This window comes from Syngnathus acus, chromosome 1, assembly GCF_901709675.1.
Source record: "Syngnathus acus chromosome 1, fSynAcu1.2, whole genome shotgun sequence".
Taxonomy (NCBI): Eukaryota; Metazoa; Chordata; class Actinopteri; order Syngnathiformes; family Syngnathidae; genus Syngnathus; species Syngnathus acus.
The window spans coordinates 9,932,086-9,954,234 of record NC_051087.1 but is presented as its reverse complement, the minus strand read 5'-3'; the positions used below and the strand labels follow the sequence as shown (position 1 = coordinate 9,954,234).

The following is a 22,149-nucleotide window of genomic DNA, read 5'->3' as shown; positions in this document are numbered from 1 at the left end:
ATCAGAGCCTTTGCTTTTCTCCTACCAGTATGCACAGTGGCATGCAGTTCATTTCTCATTTCACTTAGTGGAAACTCATTTGTATTCATAGCTGTAACAACCCAACTCCAAAAATACTATACAATGTTTTTTTCTGATGATTTGAGTACACACACAAACAAAAAACAAATGTAGGCTACTGTACAAGTGACTCAGTCGGAGGGGTCAAAGGAGTTTTATTTACTGTAAAAACTCATATCTGTTTGACTCAGAGACAGCTGTTTGAGGCATTCAAAACAGAACGTCATTGTAGTAATGCTCAGATATTTCTTAAACTATTGTTCTAAATTTAGTAGATGAACAGTCACTCCACCTAGCAACCCTCAAACAAACTTTAAACAGGTTTCACATAACCCTTGAGCATGAGCACCTAATGCACGCACAGGTCGACCCTTACCATACCAACAAAGTCAACTTTGACCTCCTGGTGACCTGGGGTCGCCCTCAAAAATATGTCGGTGCGTCACACACCATATAACCTAAAGGATCATTTAAAAATGAAAAATACTTTCTTCTAACTGCAAATAGAGTCGAACAAAGCTTTAAATCAGTTCTGGAGGTCATCACTTTCAAGTCCAATATCCTTATTTTTCTTTTCCAGGATGCATCTTCTTTTATCTTTGAGTATCCTAAGTATTCTATTTTTATTCTATTTACAGCATAGTATAGTTTCTTTTATTTAATCAACTTAGTGATTTGTGTACCTATCTACCTACCATACCGAATCAAACATCTCCCCTGCCTGTCAGGATCTCATTTACTTGCCCTTCTTCAATTTCCAGGATTTCTTGTTGGACATGGAGTCAATCATAGCCTGCGAGCGGCGCTTCAGCGCCTCTCGTGAAAGGATGCCCTCTTCCTCTTCATTCTCCTCCTCTGAAACCAACAGTGCGAGTCAGTGTGCGCGTGCGCACGCCCGACCGAGTGTGTGCTTTTGTGTCATCTCACCGTTGGTTAAGAAGATCATCTCTTGGTCTTCAGACACAGTGACTCGCTTGTTGTAAGCAGGCAGTTGTTTCTCAATCATAAAATAGAACTAGACAAGAAAACATGGTGTGAAAAGCCAGTAGATGCCATATACAATATTTGTTTGTGCCTCTGTGTCTGTATGTCAGTCAGTCCGTCCATCCGTCCGCCTGTCTATCCATCAGCCAAATGCATTCTACTGTAGGTTACTGAAAACTCATTTTTCCAAAGCATTTTTTTTTTACAATGCTGTATTTTTCTTTTAGTTGACAAATGTTCATTACATTGAGCTTTTGTTTCAAAATGTATTTTTTTATCTTAATTTCTTTGCGTGTGTGCATGTGTGTGTGTGTGTGTGTGTGTGTGTGTGTGTGTGTGTGTGTGTGCGCGTGTGTCTCACCTCTTCTTCCTCCATGTCTTTTGAAATCTCATTGAGATCTTTCCCTTGAAGGTTGTTCTGCAGTGAGAGCACCTTGCGCTCACACTGATTGAGCAGATACACCACAAACTCTTCTGATTTGGGAGAAATATCTGATGGAGGTTCCTTCTTCTACAAGGACAAAAGAGGCAACACGTGAATAAAAATCATCTAATGTGCTGAATGTTATTTTGGTGTTGCAGGCCATCGCAAAGAAAGGAGTGGGGAGGCCCAAGGTAATGTATTGTACATATTATTGTTCAGATTTTTCTTTTTTACCAGAGAGATGTGACTAAGTTTGTCTGCCAGGTGCTCCACTCCAGCTTGGATACTGCTGATGGTTTTGACAAGGGAAGACAGACGTTCCTTAGATGTTTCACAACTCTGCTGCTTCGTGACTCGCTCCTTGTCACACTCGTCCAGCAACCTCTGCTCACTACAAACGGAGAAAAGGATTTGGCTTCTAGTACCCATTGAGTTTATGTCAGTATGCTTATTATACACTTCCTCACCCCGATAGTTGTGTTTCTCCCTGATACTTCATGGCCTCGGATTGTTGCTTCAGGAGCACCTTCTGTTCCTTTAGCTGCTGGAGAATATATTCGTTGTCTTCTTTCACTGCGCTCAGATGCCGATGCGTCTCCCTCTGGGCAATGTAACGACCTATGACCTCCTACATACAGGGCACACAAATATACTCAAGTGTTACGGATGAAATTTGCTAATGCTATAGTTTCATAATTTTTGACCTCTTTATTTTGCCCATTAGTAACAGAGCAAGCGCACCCCATTAAAAGATGGTAACCTGCACAAATCAAGTGGAGGGATGATAAAAATGATGCTGTTTCCGATACATACCTCTGTATCTGTGGAACCAGTGACATTCTTCATATTTTGTAGGGTCTCATCAAAGATGCTGATGCTCTGCTCCATTTCAGCGGCCATCTTGGCAGCGCCACTTTCAGCTTCATTGTTCAACTCATCCTGTTGTACGAGTTTCCTCTGAGCCTGTAGGGCACAACGATCTAGTTAAGCACGTTTCATTAGCTTTGATTCACGAGCTAGCATCAACGGTTTTCTCATGCAGGCGAACAGACTTTATAAGACATTTTGTGTGACTCACATCCAACTTTTCAGCACGGGCTTTAATCTCCTGCACCCTTTTGCGGTAAATGGCTAAAACATAATCTTTTTCTTGGTGCTCCTTGTAGAACCGCTCCTCCTGCTGCTGTAACTCAACCTAGGATGTACATAAAACAGTCAAGAGTATCTAGAAACTTGACATTTACAACAGTGTATGGATGATGATGCAGGTTAAGTAGGCTTTGAAATCTTTAAAGCAAGATATGTAAAGATTTGAATTGACAAATTACATTTACAGCAAATTTGTGGCGATAGCACAATGGGAATTTCATGAAATTTTGTTTGCAAATTTACAATTGCTGTTTCTTTGGAGAGCTGGGCTTTGTCGTTCATTTCCTGCACTTCATTCACTTCTTTCCTGTGCTTCATGATTTCTGCTTCTAGATCATCTATCTGACCCTGGAAAGTCAGACTCTCCTCCTGCCAATAAAAAAACAAAAGGATAGTTGAGGCATTGAAGCGGGTCTGTCAAGTCATCTTGAGGTTCACCACCAACTAACCTGCAAGTAACTTTTCAGTTTTAGGTAGTTAGTCATGATGTTTGCTGCTTCCTTGCACTTGAGTCGGTTCTTTTCCAGACAGTTCTGCAGTGACCTCAATTTCTGCAGATACAGAGAGCAAGACATTTAAAAAGATAGGCGGGGTTGACCATATAATCATATTTTTCTTTTCTGCATAAGATTCCTCTTATTCCAAATGGTAAATGGTGAATTTTGTAAAACCTCTTAAGTTGAATAGTCTGCACAGGAGTCCTGCATAACTTTCTCAGCTTGAAAGGAGGAAGCCACATTTTATAAATAAAAAAATTAAAAAATAAGTAAATAATCATCTTTTTACTTTGTTGCAGATGTTATTGAAGGTTAAGGGTAAATAATTAACAGTACTGTTTTAGTTGTTATGAAATATTGGTTCAATCATAGTGATATGAAAGATTAAAGGTTTTGCATGTGCAAACAGGTAATATACCATTGTAATCTCCTCCTTGTCTGAGACTGCTTGGTTGAAGCCCACCCCTTCCAGTCTGAGGCATTCCCTCTTGAGGTCTTCGAGGCGGCACTGGTGAGTTTGAGTAGCGTGCCTCAGCGCGTTGAGACGCTTCATCTTGGACGTGACCCGGTGTTCAAGTTTGGATAGGGCTGCCTAAGGATACAGGAGAACCCACTGTTAGGTTCCATTTATTGCTGGTGGGTTTCATTTTGATAGCGGAAAATACTCTGCATTACAAAAAAACATTTTGTAATGTAAACACATGCAGATAATCTGGCCTTATTTTAACATTTTTATGGGATGCCTCGAAAGATTGTCCTGTATGGTGGGTTGAGGTTTTTTTTTTTTGCCCTCCCCGATCTGTTCATTAAATGGTCAGAGCTGTGAAAGGACACATTCTTATTCTTTGGCTTTCTGTTACTGTTCTGCTAAAATATATTAATTTGTGTTTCAAATAAAAACAAAATATATAATATAAAATAAATACATAATAAATATAAATATGTAAATAAATACAAAAATATAAATAGAATTAAATATTTTTCAATTCTATTTTTACTTTTTGTTTGTATTTATATTTTTATTTTGACAGTTTTGGTCCCCCATATGCACATGCGCACCCCCCCATGACGCCAACACTGGATGTAATTCTTAACGCATGTAGCTCGAGATCAAATTGCATTTGTTTTTCGTTACATTGCTTTAAGGGGGTAGATTTACATGACATGCTGTGAGGCATTGCATGGGTCACAGTCCCTAATTTATTTCTTGTCCTTATTTCAGAGTGGAGGTAGCAGATCACAAAAAACGACAAAGCTATGTGCAGTCATGCATACAACCTTGCCGGACATTGGTGGCCCGGTGTCCTTTTCCACCCCTCGGCCGTGTAAGGCCGATTGCACGAATTGTTGTTCATCCTGAAAGAGAAGCGACAGTCGATTGTGATCAATATGATCTCAGTCAGGATGTCGAGGTTCGTTGTTGTCCTCACGTCTTCGGCCTCCGACACCGTCTTCTTCAGGTCCCTGTTCTCCTCCCGAAGCTGCAAGATGTGCTGGCGGTTCTTCTCCAAGGTCGACTGAGAGCTTTCATAGTAGGCACTCCTGTCGCTCTCTACCCGGCGGAACGTATCGTATTAATAATAATTGCTCTCGATTGTAGCTATAGGTGACCGCAGCCTCGACTAGTAGAACAAAAAAAAAACTTACCTAAAAGTTGAAGTCTACGCTGAAAATCCGCTATTTGGTCATATACGGTAGGTTTGTTGTCCGTTTCAAAAAACATTTTTTCGGTAATATCTTATTGAGCAAAGGGAAGTCACATGTAAGCCAAAGAGAGGGTTTACCATCAAGACGTGCGCAGAGGGCCGAGCCACGTTGCCTAGCAACGCGTAAACTCTACTGTTTACCGGTTCAGTTTCCTCTGATTACAAGTGAGTGTCGCCTTTGTGATGTCATATGCGTTAATTGTAAATCCATCACTTACAATGTGGTGTTAAAATGAGCCAAAAACTACAAAGGTGGACAGAACGAAGTACAAATACTTTTTAACTCTATACTTAAAAATGTTCAGCTATCTGTACTTCACTTGAACATTTTATTTTGACTCACTACGTGCAAAAATAGACATGTAGTGACCATTCTACATTGCTGTAGCATTCGAGAGTCAAAACGCAGACATTTTGTTTCCCAATTGCAACAATCTTTAATCAAGACTTCAACTATTTGTAGATGACATTCCATGGAAAGTCAACATACATGCTTCACAAAGTCACAAGAGTACAAAAGAATTGCCAAGTTAAATTGGGAGCATTTTAAAAGATCGGCTATAACAAAAAAATTGGAATTGGGCATCACACCGTGCAGAGAACGTAGCCTTAAATGTTCATTTCAGTATCATGCAGCATATAAAAGGGGAATAAGGAATAGGGAGAGGCAGGACAGGGAGGTAAGGGTCAAAGAGGGCACAATGGCTGTATCATAGAGCCACAAATCACAGCACTGAACACCAGTCCAATAATCAAGGCAAATAGTTGGCAGTACAATACTGTGCATGGTGAGGGTCTCTTTACACGAGTGAAGCCAAGAATGTTACACACTACTGCAGAAAGATCAACTCAAATAAACAAGACATTAAATTCACATGTAAGATATTTGCCTCAGCTGGTATTGTTGAACATAATGAAAAATCACACACTTCTATGAAGATGCACCTGAAATTGAAATGTAAACACAGAGAGGTTGCGTAGTGCGTTAATAGACGACATACAGTATTTCAGTGAGTGATCAGAGGCACAGTGTAAGCATTTTCTCGACATGTTAAAAGCAACACTGTTCCAAGAATAACACAATTTTCAAGCGACGTAGACACACAAATCTTGCTGTACATTTTTTAAAGCCACATCATTGAGGTCGTTTCATTCCACAACAATCAATTCCTCTGTAGAGGCAGCATGTTTACAGTTGGCTTCTTCTGTTTTTACTTTTCATTCTCCGCACTCGTATCCTCATGTTTCAATTGGAAGTCTCCACGCTCCAAACGCTCCTGCTGCTTAAAGACCAAGTGTGAAGTAATTTCAGAAAATGCCAAATGCAATCATTTTATGGCACAAGTAATGAAACATTATACAATAAAGCATGAAAGAATCATTTCTAGTTCGTACAGTCAGCAAATAATCGTGTTACCGAAGTGAGATCCTGGCTGACTTGGCATACTGGAAATGACATCATCTCTGCCCATTACCAAAGATTGACGGACATAAGCATTTTTTTGTCAAGCACGTTGCAATGGGTTTTAATTAAGAACCTAGGTGGGTTGCGTTTAAAAAAAAAAAGTATGCTTACAATAGTTTTAGCCGTTAAAATATGGTTGGTTAAGTTTACTTCACACTTGAGCTTAATTTAAGAACCACTGTCACCCCTGCTTCTTTCTTTTTCCAACACCGCATCTTCACTGACTGTTTGCTCCTCGGTCTCCCTTGTTTGCTCGTTGGTCTCGTTTGCAACTTCAGCGTTATCTCGCAGAGGCTCATCTTCCACATTCGCATGTGAGACGTTAGACTCCATCTTAAGTTCTTGCAGTTGAATATTTTCCACTTCCAACACATCTCCTTTGCTTGCAGGAGAGTCAGCATCGTCTCCATCTCCCTCTGACCTCCTTGACAAGCTGATGAGATCGTGCAGCTCGGGGGACATGTAGTAAGGCCTTTCGGGCGAGCCGTCATTTCTTTCCAAGTCCTCACCTTTTCGACAAGGACAGTTTGTTTAAATGGATTCAAGGCAAATTGGAAAATAATGAAAACGTAGGGAAAAAATTAAAAAGGAAGTCAAATTAAAAGGGGTTAGATTGATGAGGGAGCAGCTCAGATTTAGACAAGGAACAACTCATACATAGAAAATACAATTAGGAATGAGACCATACCAATAAAAAATACTCACAGAAGCAGAGGAAGAGTGTGTCGACACACATGGAGTAGACGCTGAAGAAGCCATGGGCAATGAGGTAGGATCCAACTATATTTGTCTAGTTGGAGAGCAGAAGACATCTGAGATCAACCATTACGCACCACTGTTAATAACCAAGACTTAAAACAGGATTCAAACAGCTCCACAGTCCCCACCAAAAGTGATCGCTTCGGCAGAGATCTTTATTGTAGATGCTTATTTTATTATGTCTCACCATTATGGGCACCCAGTAGTAGTTCAAAGTCGGAGAAGCGTACTCAGGAGAATCCATTCTTCCAGTAAAGAAGAAGAAAGAGATGACTCCTGTGCAAAAAAATTGATAGTATAAGTTGTCATTGACATTTAATATAAGATACACTCAACAAAATAATTTTTTGGGTAAACCATAATAAACGTATGGAAAGAATTTCCACATTATGTTATTTTTGTTGATAAAACAAAGACCCATGTTGCTTTTTCAGAGTATACTCAGAAACATGTATGTATGGGGAGAGCATGGGTTTGAACCCACGACCTCAGAACTGGGAGGCAGATGGACTAATCAGTCATCGACTGTGCTGTAAAGATTGTTTCCACTACAACTGTCAATATTGCCAAGATTTGCACCCGGTGTTGCACCAGTCCACACTTGTTCACATCTCAGCAAAAAAGAGAAAAAGATTGAATTGTGTAATTTTAACATGAAAGAATCCATTAAATGTGACATCATGCAAATGCTACGTCATTTAAGAATGTTCATTTCACAAACATGAAATTATCAATTACTGATTGTGTTAGATTTAGGTAAATAAAACAGGCAGCCAATATCCTTTTTAAATGTACCTTAGTAAGAGATATGTGAAACCCATCTTACCAATAACTCCAACAATGAGCACTTTCCCAAGGAACAACAGGAAGTCTGTCACTTTGTCCAAGACAGCCACCCTGTTTTGAAAGTCAAATAATACATAGAGTAAATTGCTTTGGCTAGGTCGTTGAGACTAAATTATCAAAAGGTTCGAATGTGCATTTTGCAGGTTGTCTATATGGATGGGTAAGAGCTATGTCAAAATGTTTGCAAATACTGTTTGCATTGTTGTGGCCGTTTGAGTACACAAGAGTTTTTGGTATTGGTAGTGTCAAAACTTGTTTGTATTTGCAAAGGCAGCATTTTGGATTAAGTCTCCAGTGCTTGTCAAATGTAAAAAAAAAATAAAGTATGTAATCTGTAATGATTTCCAACCTGGCAATGTTCCTTAACAGAAGCATAAAGGCGTCTTGAGCTGATGTACAGAAATTTTTCCCATAGATGGCAATCTGGACAGACAAATCATAGACTTTAGTAGAGTAACATCTGCCAACTCCAAGGTTATCTGTTTTTGCAGAAACTCACCATGATGTAAGCATTTCTGTTCAGGAACTTGATGCATTTCTCCAGACACCAGAAGCAACATTTCATGCAGTTCAGCAAGAATTTAGCATACTTGTTTGTAGCACCTGGAGGATGAGGGAGAATCACCAAGTGAGCATTTTGGCAGAAAAAAAGATTACTACACAAAAAGAATGCATTGTGAAACACTAGATTTAACAATAATATTGTATAATATCTAATGACGAGGTGATTACAATCATATTGAAGTGCTTCCATTTGCCTTCAATCTTACCTTGCAGTTTGTGATTGAGATACTCCAGAATAACCCTGATGATCTGGACCAACGCCAGGACCAGTGAGCCAAATGCCACTGAACCAGTGTGATATCTGGTGGGCAAAGATGAAGAGTTGTTACAAAAACAAAGCCCATTAACTTCACAAATGTGTCTTCTAACCTGAGGGTGCGCCCCAGAGAAGACATGACGGGGTTGGGGGGTATATCGTCAGGCTTCTTAAAGGCCCAGTAATAAGAGGCAAAGGCCCCAGCCAGAGTGACCTGTCCCAAGGCCGTCACAAAGTTGCCACACCAGAAGAAGAGGAAGGCGTTGTAAAAGTGGAACAAGGTGATGTATTTGTGGTACAGGGTATCCCCACCATGGTAGGCAAAGTTACACTCGGCTTCGGGACACTCGGCCGACATGTTGGTTTTATTGAACGTCTGGAGAGAAAACGAGATGTGAACATGTTTCATACTAGAAATGTGAAGACGTGATGAGGCGTGATGGTTCTTCACCTTGGGATCACAGGTGTTAAAACGGAATGTGCAATTCTCATTGGCCGACACTTTGTACACTTCAGAATTAGATGTGGCCAGATAGCTGAATGGCAAGGACATTAAGGTGATGAAAAGAACACAGTGGATAAGGAAACAGTATGAATACATTAATATCTGAATTAAAAGGATACACGGAAGTGACCGCCCAGTAAGCTATCACAATTGCCAGGAGGACAGAAGTCAGCAATGGATAGAATAATGATGATGTCACATATCCAAGGGCCCTGGAAAAAAAATATCCCATTCATAATGATAAATAATCATTGTCATGCTTACATATAGCAAGAGAGCAACATGAGTACAGATGGAATGGACGGATAGGTGGACCCACATGTATTTTTACAGAAAATCTAACCCATCATTTGGGGCTAATAAGAAACATGCAGTTGTGAAAAGAATGAATTGAAGTTGATTTGACTTGGCATTTGTGTACAAACACGGTCTACACGCTTGAAAGTAGGCTGACCTGCTGGACTCTTTGATGAGGGCGATGGCAACCATGAGCCTCTTCCTAAGGAAGATGAGTGTCGCGATGATGAGGAACTCCACAATGGCGAGGATGATTGCTGTAAAAAAAAAAATTAAAACCGACTTGACAAAGTATTTGGGTGAGTGAGTATAAGCGGAGCATACTGAATATAAGCCAGGTTTGTCTGATCTCAAGGTAGACCGCGAAGTCGGGCTGCATTCCCAGCTGGCCGATAGACATGTCAGTAGAAGGATCCGCTCTCAGACTTTGATATTGCAGGAAACAATGCAGCACACCTACAAGGGAGGACACCCCGTGTTTAGTCCCTTTTATCCTCCCTGTGCTACCAAAAAGTGTAACCATGGTAACTGAGGCGCAAATGCTGTCACATTCTCAACAGACTGGGAGAAGATTTACCATAGGCTACGATTCCAATGACCAAGACAATCATGACCCACACCATGATGTCTGCCAGGAAGCGCAGCAGGATTATGAAGAACCAGCTACAAACCATTGCTATTGTCAGAGCTCTGAAGACGGAAGATATTAAAGAGATTTCAGGGTCACAGCAAACCAGAATTGCATTCAAAAATGAAGTCAACTTTTTTTTTCCTCAGATGGACACCCTTTGAATCATTACATGCATTTTTGTTGATGTTCTTACATAATGATATAGTGCCAGGACTGAGTGTAATCCTCAAAGATTTTCATGGCCAACTGGCGAGCTTCAAAAAGCAGGTTGGAGTTCCTGTAACGAAACCAAAATAATTCAAATGTCATGACATGTTCAAACTGGTTCGAAAATGTAGATTTGGCTCAATTATGAATGGTTATAATTTCTCCCGAAGTAATCACTTTAGAAACACAAAATGAGCCATTGTCTAAATATTAAGGATTACAACTACACACAGAACACTTGCTGGCGGTGACTTATATACATGTGATACTTTCAAAACCTTGATCAATTCTATTAGCCACTGGGTTAATATTACCCGGCTCTGAAAAATACTCACTTGGTCGCATTGAGTACTTCGATGGCGGAAACGTTGGCGGAGTCGATTGTAACCATGGTATTGTTGCCCACAACCACCGAGCCATTCTTTAATTTTGACATGGTTGGAACGCAGCGTCGTGTGACTGTATGCACAGGTATAAGAACACAAATGTGATAATGTGACATCACTAGTTCATGCCATCCTAGACTGCGACATGCTTCTCACTCACAGGCTTTGCTGGCCAAGATTGAGGAAGGGCAATATTGTTTCAGGATGTGGATAGGCTAAAATAAAAATAAATAAAAAGGAGTGACATTTAACATGATAGTTGATATACAGTATCATTTTAGCACAAATATCAAAAAGTGGTAAATACTATGAAAGGCACATCAGGCCAACTATGTGATATGCAAACATTGGGCCTCATTCACTAACACTGCATGCGCACATTTGATGAATTTGTGCATGATCGGCTTTTTTACCTGTAATGGATAGATAACAGTGTAAGGACATTTCTATGGATTGGTGAATGAGGCCCAAACATGTATTTCTTTGTGCAACTCAGTTTGAATAAATGTAACAAACAATTTGATGTTGCAGACTTTAGTTTGTGGTTGCTTTACCCATGATGAATTGACACCTTCCTGGCAAAACTCTGCGTAATAGTCACGGTCGTCTTTGTTTTCAACGGCTTCGGCCAACGTGAGATGTTTGTAAGGACAGTGTTTTACACATATCTGGAATAGAAACAAGAGTTAGAAAACCATTGCGACTATTTAAATACAGTAATTGTCTTGTAGCTGACCTGAGTGGTGGGACACTGGCCTTGGAGCAAAACCGCAGGACTTGCACACATCAAGATATTGTAGTAAAACAGAAAAGTCTTGTTCCTATATGATTTGTAGAGGACAGCAACATCTATTAGTGACTGCACTGTTACATGACGCGATCAATGTCTATTGACTCACTCCTGGGGTGTTCCTTTTTGCCCGCAGAAGTTCCCTTTGCTGTCAGTGGGATAGAGGATTTTCCTGGGGTCACCCTGGGACCAGGCTTTATGGAAGGACAAATAGAATCATCGTTCAAAAAAATCAGGACATACAAAAGCAAAAGGTTCATTCATTCCAACACGCCCCATTAAGAACACTAGCAAAGACAAGTCCAGCAAAGTCAAATATCTTACCTGTTTGTGAAAAACAATGACAGAGATGTATTGATTTAATAATGTGTTTATTATAGAGTGCAGATTGAGAGCTAATGCCCAACCAACCAACTACTGTCATTCTCAAGCCACAACCCCCCCCCCCCTTTTTTTTTAAATTGAATATGGATTGTGAATATTAAAAATAGGTGTAAACTGAAACATGGCAGAAGAAACCTTATTGGAAGAAAGACGGAGTTGCACAAGAGTGCTCATCCAAATCTATATCTTGCATGAATGGCTTGGTCGTCTTACCAAGAATTCCCACACCAAAATAGGCAAGCAAGGCAACGATAAAGAGAAAACAGCAGACTATATCCGTGCATCCCCTGAGAACGAGAAGGTGTGGTTAATAATCAGTTCTTTTGGATCGAAAATGTGAAAGCTCAGATGTAATTATACCTCTTGTGAATGGGCCCCTTGAAGTCTGGGTCAAACTTCCCGACCTCCCCTGAAATTGAAAGAAAGCAACATGTCATATGTACCAATTGGGATTGTTGATGTCACTCTTCAAATGCGCAACAATTATAATCGTTATTCTTAATTAGCCATACAATAGATCCTGTGAATCCACAAGACTGAGTGGCAAAGTGCACAACGATGCTTTTGTATATCTGCAGTCCATCACTAACCCGCATGAGTTAAAGTTAAAATATATTTGTTTTACGTTAATCATGTATTGATACCAAATAATTTGTTGAAGGTTGTCAAAAGAAATGTCAACATGCTTCAGATGCCGTCCATGATGAGTACAAAACAAATGCAATAAAATGTGTATTTACATAATATAACTAATAATGTTGTTTAAATACAAGGGCCAAGTCTGGATAAAATTGCACACAAAAAATTAAAAAATTGCAACTCTAAACAGCAAAATAGATATGAAGAATTTTGCAGTAAAGTACAAAGACTAATACATAGGAAATTTTTGTTCTTGTCAGCAAGGTATGGGACCTCCAAGTTGAGGTTGGCAATACCTCGTAAACAGTTCTTGATTATTAGACTTACACCTTATACCCCCTTCATTAGCGAGCTCCATCACTGAAACGCTGTCACAATTTAGTTTTGTTCTTCTGGTGTCCTTTTAAGCAGCTGCAATATTTCTGTGTAATTCCGGTGGTCTCACTTCTGGGACCCCACTCTCCTCACTTTAGCAAGTCAACCATAGCAAGGATGTCTTACTTATTTCATGAGTGAAACGAAGACCCTTTGTTAGGTCAAGTGATGTGTGACTGGTCACAAAGCAGTAAAGATGTTGTCGTTTCAAGACCACCGATTCATCATGTTAACAATGGTGACTTTTTGAGCTCATCATATAGATGTGATGACAATCACGGATGATGACGTTGATCATCTTACACATTTGCGACACTCACCCCATAAGAGGTAGGGCATCTTTAACCACACTCCAAAAACATCTGTCAGACTACCTCCACAAGTAACAAGGATTACAAGGAGTGTTGAAGAGCTTGAGCCTGATTGTGAATGTTAAAAAAATGTCAGCCTCCTACATGATGACTAGCAGCATCTTGATCATTCAAGAAAGTGGCCTTGGTTAACTTGCACGTGTAAAAATGGCCACACCTTGATTACTTCCATCAAACCATTCCTTCCATTGAGCAATATAAAGAACATAACAACCCCTAGGCTTTATTATGTGAACGCGTCGGGACAATTGTGACCCATTAACAGTTCACATGAAGACCCAAGCCCAGACGACAAGGAGCGCATCAGGCGTGTGTTGCAATAGTATCGACCACATTTACACATGGCCACCTATGCGGTTTGTAATGTCCACGTGGACGCAGTCTTCCCCCTCGCGCGCATATCATAACATTGCGTTACAATAATTGGAATTGTTTGAAAGGATGCAAAGCGGCGATGGATGCAGAATTTGCTCCCATATGGATGCAAGCAGGGGCGTGGCATCTTTATAGACGTAAAGCTATGTGCAGCGCAAACGTCATAAATATATCCACAAATGTACTCGCAGTAAAGATGAATGTATAATCGTTCACACTATACTGTTCAAAAACAACGTTAAAATAAATAAATAAATAAATAAACCACAAGCTGGTCGTGGAGGATCCCAGCCAGGTCTGCATTGACATGTGGTGTGGTCCACACGCAAACATCCATTGCGGTCATTGTTTCAATCTCATTCCGTTACAAAGACAAAGCCAAGGCTAACGGGGAAAAGTGCGGCAATATGAGATCCAATTCTTACCGTATTTAATTTCCGACTTTTTGCCCTCCGGTTCCATATTGCTCTACCCCCTGCAGATCACAACTCAGGCAAGATAGTTACCATGGAAATGGTGGGGGAAGGTGTGGTGTGTGTGTGTGTGGGGGGGGGGGGGTTATTGTGGAACAGGGCAATACTATAATATATATGTAGATTTCACTCAAAATAAATCGGACAAATCCATGACTGAGAAAATAAATCGGACAAATCCATGACTGAGAACTGGGTAAAATTCTAAAATCCGGTCCAATTAGTACGGAATGGCCCTATTGGATTTGTTTTGGGGGTGACAATGCCTATGACTTTGCCTATGACTTACTCAAGAGTAAAAGTTAAAAAAAAAAAATCTATTGCTTTATTGCTCTATTGCTTTGTGTAAAAGATAAATGGTAATGACAGTTTGTTTTGAGGGGACAGTGAACGTTATACTGTTATTCAAGATGTAGACCACGCCTACTATTGTGGCAAATTGCGTTGCTGATAAAAGATTTGCAAGATATAGAATAATTCTTGCAAAAATATGAGTGTTATAAGTGTATTCATTGTCAGTCTAGTCGCGTCAGTGTTAAGTATTTCGTAATACTAGTGTAATGTGAGTGACCTAAACAAGTGAAGAACATACCGTTTATGAAACCTAATTTAACCAGCCAATGATCAGTGAGGGCGTGAAGCCACCGCCTCTACTGACCGAGAAGTGCAGCACACTGTATGGTATGATGCTATCGCCATTTTGAGTGTGGAAAAGCCTTCTGACATTATTTTTTTAGGGCAGTAGGCCACTTGATGCACGACAGAACACTGCTCTGGTGTTACTGCAGAAGAATTTCAGCAGCATGGTCTTTTTCTTCCTCCTTTTTTCCACCACTTATCCAGGCAATGTGACTTGCACGAGAAGCGCGTCGCTAATGTCATCACCTGTCATGGCGAAGTTGTGCTGTCATTTTCGGACGTGTCCCGGATATGACGTAATATAAAAACTTACTTAACACGGGTCCGGGACAAAAAATCATTTGAACACTGCTTGATCATCTAAACACGAGGTAAACGGTAAAGTAAACTTAGATGCAGACGTTTAATATTCGTTAAGCTTACTATCACATGCATGCTTGTCTCGGACAGTCTGTTTTTCTGGTGAGATAATTGCGTTATGATTTTTCACGACGTCATGATTTTGATGAGTATAATGTGTTTTCGTGCAGCGCAATATGGCTCTGAGAAGTTTCACTCGTCTGCTGTCAAGCACCCCAAAATGTGCAGCTGTCAGTGCGTGCCGAGCCCAGAGTACAACTGCGGCTTCTGCCAAAGTTAATGGTAAATGTTATTTAATTTTATTAAAAAAAGAATCTTTGGAAAATGAATGCATTGGTTTAAGGTACTGTCTTTGTGTATTTTCCCAATAGATGCTGAAGAAATCAAAAAGGCTCCCAAGGGAGGTAGTAACACAACCTATTCTGCTCCTTACATATTGTTACCACACGTGACAGTGACATAATGGCTAAGCGTGGTATGTTTTGACCCTCAGCCAAGGTGCCATTCAACTGGCGAGACGCTCTGAACTTGGAGGGTCAGTTGACAGAGGAGGAGGTGATGATCCGGGACTCCTTCCGCGACTACTGCCAGGAAAAACTCATGCCTCGCATCGTCATGGCCAACAGACATGAGCGTGAGAAATAACACATCCTAAAAGCAGCCGTATTGTGTATTTGTTGTCTTAATAGAACTAGTTAGTAGTTAGTTAAGATACTGTATATTCCTATGCTGCTTCCTGATTGTTTTTATTTGCCCAACATTTTACAGATTTCCACCGTGAGATTGTTCCCGAGATGGGAGAGTTGGGTGTTCTTGGCCCCACTATTAAAGGTCCACACAGTGACTGCGCTCACATGGCCATGTGTTATTTGTTTCCACATTCAATTGTGCCTTCTGTTCCCTCCTCATAGGTTACGGCTGTGCGGGAACAAGTTATGTGGCATATGGCTTGATTGCCAGAGAGATTGAAAGGGTGGACAGTGGCTATCGCTCAGTCATGAGCGTACAGTCCTCACTGGTCATGCATCCCATTAATGCTTATGGCACAGAGGCCCAGAAGGAGAAATACCTACCCAGGCTGGGTGAGGACTTGTGTGGATAGATGATACACTTTATACATAAGTATTCTTACCTCTGCATATTGTGTATTCTCTAGCTCGTGGAGAAATCCTTGGCTGTTTTGGCTTGACCGAGCCTAACCATGGCAGCGATCCCAGCAGCATGGAGACCAAGGCCATATACAACCCATCTAGCGGTACTTTCACCATCAGTGGAGCCAAAACATGGTGGGTTAGCGGAAACGTACACTTGACAAACTAGATTGACACAAGGAGTAGCCCACAGAACATATTGTAAATCGAATAATTATGTCAAAGAAATTGTTTGGGTTGACTTGACCTTTATGGGTTCACGCTCCTCTTCTAGGATCACCAATTCCCCTGAAGCAGACATTGCAGTGGTCTGGGCCAAGTGCGAAGATGGAAAGGTGCGCGGCTTCATCTTAGAGCGTGGAATGAAGGGTCTTGCTACCCCGAAGATAGAGGGCAAGTTCTCTCTGAGGGCCTCCGCCACTGGCATGATTCTAATGGATGAAGTGGAAGTTCCTCAGGAGAACCTTCTGCCAAATGTCTCTGGTCTGGCTGTAAGTATTTCTGCAGAATGAGGGCATCTCCAAAAGAGTTCATTTCATTTCGCAGCTCTCTTGTGCAGTTGTTCTTAATGAAATGGCCGGTGAATGTTCTTCTTTTTTGGGGACTTTCTCACTAGGGTCCCTTCGGCTGCCTCAACAATGCTCGGTATGGCATCGCCTGGGGAGCTCTGGGAGCGGCGGAATTCTGTTTCCATGCAGCAAGACAGTATACTTTGGACAGGTACTAGCTCGCCCTCCATGGCCACAATATGCACTTGTATTTTATGTATTCTACCTAAATCATTTTAATTAACCTTTAACCATTCATTCGCTGCATCGGAGTGCAATGAGCCTTTCAACGCCCATTTCAACTTATGATGTGGAATGTTTCTCTGCTCCAATCAGAATTCAATTTGGGGTGCCACTGGCGAGGAATCAGCTTATGCAGAAGAAGATGGCTGACATGTTGACAGAGATCACCATCGGGCTGCAGTCATGTTTATCCCTGGGAAGACTTATTGATGAGAAGAAGTAAGTTATCTTATGTTAAATCACATGCCAAGTTTTTTTTTATTATTACGGCTATTCTCAATGATGCTCTTGTCCTTGTCCAAACAGAGCAGCTCCCGAAATGATTTCCATGCTGAAGAGGAATAGCTGTGGCAAAGCTTTAGATATCACAAGGCAAGCCCGAGACATGCTGGGAGGGAACGGAATTGCTGACGAGTACCACATCATCCGTCATGTCATGAACCTAGAGGCTGTTAACACCTATGAAGGTAAGTCAGTTATAAAGAATAAAAAGTGGCTCACATAAATGCTCCCAAAACGGACGCTTCCCTTTTCCCCTCAGCAGAAAATGCAGGTAGTATAATGATTACGTGGTAATTAGAAGCCCAGTTGCTGCTGTGGTGGCTAACAGCGTTGTGCACCATGAAGCTAAGCTAAGGCTCCTCATTCATATCAGTCTTCCAGTTTTCTAAAGTAGTACCTTTTATTTTAAATCACTAGTTTTACTTGACGTAGATTTTATATGGACATCTGTCCCTTTCTGAAGTTGCGTAAATAAAGTCCCCCAGGGGTCTTACCTGCAACAATGTCCATCGGCCACTTGAGGTCACCAGTGTTACTGTATGTTTATGCTCTGATGTTAATACATTGTACTGTATTTGTGCTTTGTCTATTGGCAGGAACCCATGACATCCACGCCTTGATCCTGGGCAGAGCAATTACTGGACTTCAATCATTTACAGTTGAACAGTAAAATGTTGACAGGTTCAATGAGAAGATGAAAAAGGGATTATTGGATGTGATTGCCATCTTTGTGGGTGTTTTAGGTTGAGGATTTCATTTATGTAAAGGCTATCTCAATAGTCACTATACACCCCTTCCCCTTTTTAGTTTTAGATATCATTCCTTCAGACATGAGGTCATCAATACTTGTCGGTATCCAGTTTAGAGAAACATGCCATGGATATTGTAAATCTGTACTACACGTTGGAGTGGTGACACAGCCATAAATGTTGCAGGGAAACATTTTTGCAATCCTGCTGAAATGGTAACCCATGGGAAATGGCTTACTGAAAAGCAGTAAAACATAGGCTGTCAAATGCTAAGTGGCCTCTTGTCTAACGAAATGATGAAATGGAATCGCAAAGGCAAGAAGAAAAAAACTGAGGTGGTTAGTGACTTGAAGAAGGAAAAAACTGAAGTGGTTAGTGACTTAGTCACTTAGGGTGTTGCATGAAAACCTTGTCGGACTATAAATGAACATCTGCTTTTTATTCATGGTGTTTTTAATACAAATTTAAATAATGGACATTGGGGTGGCTAAGGTGTTCCATGTGAAAAGAAAACTGCAATTCTACACTGTGCGGTCTCGTGTTACTTTTTGCACTCAACTCTGATTACGCAATACTTTCAATGAACCTGAAAATGGGGCAAAGAATGTACTAAGCGTGTGCTTTTACTTAAAGACTGAAATCTGAACGATTGGCCCCTATGTCTACAACATCCTCAACAACGGATATACTCTGAGAATTGGAGGAAGGAACCTGACTATTCTGAGAACCTGAAAGCAATCTAGTCTGTCATGGATTCTGCTGTGCCGTTGACGGCGAGGCCATCTCGCAGGCCGGTCAGCACTTTGCTGGCCTCCAGGAGCTCCCTGTGGAGTTTGGAGCAGATATCCAGCACATTGGTCAACTCCATCAGCTTCACCTGCATCTCGTCGCTGTTCTCTTCGTAGGCCTTGTACAAGTCCCCCTTCATTTGTTGGCATACCTCCGTCACCTTTGGAAGGGCCACAGAGGCAGGGGTCTCATTTGGTTTGCATGTCAACAACAAAAGCTGTACACATTATTATTATTATTAATAAAACAAATTATCTACCTTGTCTACAATAGTCTGCTGAAAGCTTTCAATTTCTTTATGGTCATTGGCGCGGTGGTTGTGAATCTTGTCCACCAGTTCCTGCACTCTTCTGCTGATGTCATAGGAGCTGCAAGCACAATGTAGCAAACATAATAGAGACTTTCATCTACAGCAGAGGTCACCAACCTTTCTTAAACCGAGGGCTACTTTTATTAAGGCAAAGGACTACCGGTTTGATTAGGGCTATTATACCTTTGAACCGCACCAAAATAATCCCTATAGAGTGAGGGACTTGAGAATGAGTAAAAAATTCCCAAAACAACCAAAGACAGTGGGTCCGAAAAGGTGCCTATACTGTGTCATACAGTACCTGGAATTCTCTTCAGTGTCATTCCTGCTCGAACTGGCCTCTGAATCATCGACCTGAAGTTACCAGAGAAAATCATTAACGCTTACATCTACTAAAATGTGATAATATTCCAAATAAACCGGCAGACTACGTTATGGTTAGGTCCCAGCATCTACACAGCACTAGTGAACAGTAGGCTAGCAAGTTTACTTCTGATACTTGAATAAAAGTAGAAATGAAAGAATTAAAATAATATTGTACCATACGTGGGTCCTCATCCCGTCCTTCGTTCTGGCTGGAATTTGAGGCGGGTGCTTCGCCAAAGAAATAGTCCATTCTTGTACCTCCGACTGCACTGATCCTTTGAACGTAAAAGAAAGTTAATACGAATGTTCGTAAAGTCTCGGGTGCTCGTGCTACATGCTATGCTAGCTCAAGTTTGAACTAAAAATGCGAACTCTTCAAAGTACACGTTGTACGTTGAAACGTGCAAAATGTATAAATAATCTATAAAGACATGATATGAATTAAGGATTATGACGAAAGAGATTGTTAGATAACTGTTTATATAATACTAGTGAATACAAATAGCTACCTGCTGCTAAACTTCACGGGATCAGTCGTTCCGCTTAATTCTGTCGTTGAGGTGCAGCGGTGTAACAATTTATTAAGCAACAACTAATCCGTTATCAAATTAATCAGTAATTACTTTGACAACTGATTATTATTCAGAGAAATTTAAAATTATAAAATTGTCCAAATCCTTGAAATTCAATTTTCTCAATCTCAACAACTGTCACTAGTGTTGATGATGATGATGATGACGACGATGATGATGACGATGATTATTATTATTATTTCTTCAGTCCAACACGAAATCAGATTGATCTTGTCTGTTTTGGAAAACAATTAATGGTCAACATGTTTGCCCCTTTTCCAATTTATTACGGAACAAACCACTTAATTTCTCAGACTATTTTCTGCGCTATCATTTAAAGAAACGGATGGAAATGAAAACATGTAAATGTTTTTTTTTTTTTTTAATGCGACCATCCATATCTTCGTGTACAATGACGCTGAAATTACTCCACTGTCGCGACTCTGTCTATGCAACTCTGCCTTACACCTTACAATTGCGCTTTGTCGGGTGTAGGTGGCAATGTTTGTCACACTTTTGTTTAGTTAACACTACAGTATATACACCGCATATTGTTACCATTGCATCAAAATGAAAATGACGTGGAATTTTGGACCTATCTCAAAGTGCACACTGCAAAAGCTTTTGAACTAGACCCTTTGTGGAAAATCAGTTTGTAAATAAATCAAATTCAAAATTTCCAACATTGGCATATTTTCGACTACATTAATTTGGAGTGAAATTAGTGATTTTTCTATTGCCACAGAAACCAAATGTTGAGTTTCTTACCTGTTTTACATTCTACACGATACCAGCTTTCAATTAAGACCTGGTTTTAAGAGAAAAAAAAAATGGACTGAAAAAAAAATATTTTCAATGCCATGATTATAATCACTCTGATTTTGAATATTAATTTTAATTGTAAATATTGACTAAGAATTTGTACACGGTGTGTCATAATATCCATGTCAAAACCAAAAAATTGTGCAATAATATGTATACAATAAATAAGATTTGATGCGATGCAATGCGATACGACACAATACAAATTTATTTCATTTAATTTCATTTCACAACAATTGCAGCTGTAAGTACAACCACAACATGTGTTTCTTTTGCTTCTATATCTGTGAATCTCACTGTGGAGACACTGCTTCTGGTGCTTGACATGGGTTTATCTGTCTGGAATGGGAATTGAAGAGGTCCAGGTTTGCTAATTGGAAGTATAATCCCGTATTTCCTCCCCCTTTTGCTCACTCGTGCGGTGCAGCCTGCAGTCTGGATTATCCCAGTGGAGCAGAGACAGACAATTTGATGTCTTTTTGGTACAGGATGAAGCAATCATGAGAAAATATGGTGAAATACCTGAACGTTCAACAACTGCCAAAACATATTATGTAAAGGTAGGTTTAAATTTCTTCTCTGTGTTATTAATCTTGACTAAAGAGCTTTGGTTTTTTTCTCCCCCCCCATATGCATCACCTGCAAGATTGATTTGGAATTTATTAGAGTAAAACTTTGACGCTTCCTACTTTGGGAATATGGATAGCTTTTACAATACAGAAGAAGGAGGGGGACGTTCCTTCCAGTATCTGGTCCAGAACATCGACCCAATGTATGAGGAATACAAGCCTCCTTCAAGGGACATCATCCAGCTACCTAAATCCGTTTTTTACGTGTTTGTGGCAGCCGTGGTTGTGGTCTCTGTGGCTTACGCTATTGTGGGTCATCTCATAAAAGACCTCCTACTGGATATCGCAGGTAATCACTCAAACTCAAAAAGTTCTCCTAATGGTACAATGATGGAGGTTTTCTGATATGGTAGGCTTGTTATCTGAATTGAGGAAAACAGCTCGAGTACTCATATCCGTGTAACATCAGATACAGTGTGTGGTACATTTAGCCTGAGTGAGTCCAGACAATTATTATCTGTCTAATTCTAGTCACTAATGATAGTGAGGATGTAGCAGTTAATTCCCTTGACTTGCCACATACACACATAGGTTCACATCAATCAA

General features: G+C 40.4%; 4 protein-coding genes across 5 annotated transcripts; 1 reads left to right on the top strand and 3 right to left on the bottom strand.

Moving 5' to 3' along the window:
• Positions 1 to 191: 191 nt before the first annotated feature.
• Positions 192 to 4,923, bottom strand: odad3 (outer dynein arm docking complex subunit 3). The gene is made up of 13 exons (XM_037260822.1): positions 4,762 to 4,923; positions 4,545 to 4,666; positions 4,393 to 4,470; positions 3,533 to 3,706; positions 3,067 to 3,168; positions 2,861 to 2,986; positions 2,547 to 2,663; positions 2,282 to 2,431; positions 1,936 to 2,096; positions 1,703 to 1,859; positions 1,406 to 1,552; positions 988 to 1,075; positions 192 to 915 (listed from the first exon to the last, which is right to left on the bottom strand). The coding sequence occupies exons 1-13, from the start codon at positions 4,835 to 4,837 to the stop codon at positions 797 to 799; spliced, it is 1,617 nt and encodes a 538-aa protein (XP_037116717.1). The 5' UTR covers positions 4,838 to 4,923; the 3' UTR covers positions 192 to 796.
• A 309-nt stretch (positions 4,924 to 5,232) lies between these two features.
• LOC119127334 (choline transporter-like protein 2) lies at positions 5,233 to 14,211 on the bottom strand. Its single transcript, XM_037259224.1, has 22 exons — positions 14,096 to 14,211; positions 12,271 to 12,319; positions 12,124 to 12,197; positions 11,636 to 11,720; positions 11,473 to 11,557; positions 11,291 to 11,404; positions 10,897 to 10,951; positions 10,686 to 10,809; positions 10,337 to 10,420; positions 10,090 to 10,202; positions 9,837 to 9,968; positions 9,670 to 9,769; positions 9,335 to 9,427; positions 9,162 to 9,246; positions 8,824 to 9,086; positions 8,661 to 8,755; positions 8,390 to 8,493; positions 8,240 to 8,313; positions 7,871 to 7,941; positions 7,232 to 7,320; positions 6,991 to 7,075; positions 5,233 to 6,794 (listed from the first exon to the last, which is right to left on the bottom strand). Exons 1-22 carry the CDS (start codon positions 14,130 to 14,132, stop codon positions 6,454 to 6,456), a joined length of 2,352 nt encoding a protein of 783 aa, XP_037115119.1. The 5' UTR covers positions 14,133 to 14,211; the 3' UTR covers positions 5,233 to 6,453.
• Positions 14,212 to 15,053: 842 nt separating this feature from the next.
• On the top strand, positions 15,054 to 19,169 carry LOC119126028 (glutaryl-CoA dehydrogenase, mitochondrial-like). Of its 2 annotated transcripts, none has more exons than XM_037257037.1 (12): positions 15,054 to 15,160; positions 15,313 to 15,424; positions 15,514 to 15,546; positions 15,636 to 15,776; positions 15,911 to 15,973; positions 16,054 to 16,224; positions 16,299 to 16,428; positions 16,568 to 16,784; positions 16,910 to 17,013; positions 17,178 to 17,303; positions 17,391 to 17,551; positions 17,963 to 19,169. In XM_037257037.1, exons 2-12 carry the CDS (start codon positions 15,319 to 15,321, stop codon positions 18,034 to 18,036), a joined length of 1,326 nt encoding a protein of 441 aa, XP_037112932.1. In that variant the 5' UTR covers positions 15,054 to 15,160; positions 15,313 to 15,318; the 3' UTR covers positions 18,037 to 19,169. The 2 variants fall into 2 exon arrangements, with proteins under 2 accessions (XP_037112932.1, XP_037112923.1); XM_037257028.1 differs by having other exon boundaries at positions 15,087 to 15,244.
• Positions 18,515 to 20,293, bottom strand: syce2 (synaptonemal complex central element protein 2). Its single transcript, XM_037257051.1, has 5 exons — positions 20,090 to 20,293; positions 19,756 to 19,855; positions 19,516 to 19,568; positions 19,164 to 19,272; positions 18,515 to 19,064 (listed from the first exon to the last, which is right to left on the bottom strand). Exons 2-5 carry the CDS (start codon positions 19,828 to 19,830, stop codon positions 18,855 to 18,857), a joined length of 447 nt encoding a protein of 148 aa, XP_037112946.1. The 5' UTR covers positions 19,831 to 19,855; positions 20,090 to 20,293; the 3' UTR covers positions 18,515 to 18,854.
• Positions 20,294 to 22,149: the final 1,856 nt, after the last annotated feature.

Excerpts from the sequence above, each read along its gene's own strand:
- LOC119126028 (XM_037257028.1), top strand. The coding sequence starts at position 15,212 with ATGCATGCTTGTCTCGGACAGTCTGTTTTTCTG. Across the intron at positions 15,425-15,513 it reads GGCTTCTGCCAAAGTTAATG|ATGCTGAAGAAATCAAAAAG; the intron begins GTAAATGTTATT and ends TTTTCCCAATAG. Across the intron at positions 15,777-15,910 it reads CATGGCCAACAGACATGAGC|ATTTCCACCGTGAGATTGTT; the intron begins GTGAGAAATAAC and ends AACATTTTACAG.
- syce2 (XM_037257051.1), bottom strand. The coding sequence starts at position 19,830 with ATGGACTATTTCTTTGGCGAAGCACCCGCCTCAAATTCCAGCCAGAAC. Across the intron at positions 19,569-19,755 it reads GGGATGAGGACCCACGTATG|GTCGATGATTCAGAGGCCAG; the intron begins GTACAATATTAT and ends TGGTAACTTCAG. Across the intron at positions 19,273-19,515 it reads GACACTGAAGAGAATTCCAG|CTCCTATGACATCAGCAGAA; the intron begins GTACTGTATGAC and ends TTGTGCTTGCAG.
- odad3 (XM_037260822.1), bottom strand. The coding sequence starts at position 4,837 with ATGTTTTTTGAAACGGACAACAAACCTACCGTATATGACCAAATAGCG. Across the intron at positions 4,471-4,544 it reads CGGTGTCGGAGGCCGAAGAC|GATGAACAACAATTCGTGCA; the intron begins GTGAGGACAACA and ends CTTCTCTTTCAG. Across the intron at positions 2,987-3,066 it reads AACTGAAAAGTTACTTGCAG|GAGGAGAGTCTGACTTTCCA; the intron begins GTTAGTTGGTGG and ends TTTTATTGGCAG.
- LOC119127334 (XM_037259224.1), bottom strand. The coding sequence starts at position 14,132 with ATGGAACCGGAGGGCAAAAAGTCGGAAATTAAATACG. Across the intron at positions 10,952-11,290 it reads AAGGTGTCAATTCATCATGG|CCTATCCACATCCTGAAACA; the intron begins GTAAAGCAACCA and ends TTTTTATTTTAG. Across the intron at positions 9,247-9,334 it reads TACTGGGCGGTCACTTCCGT|CTATCTGGCCACATCTAATT; the intron begins GTATCCTTTTAA and ends CTTGCCATTCAG.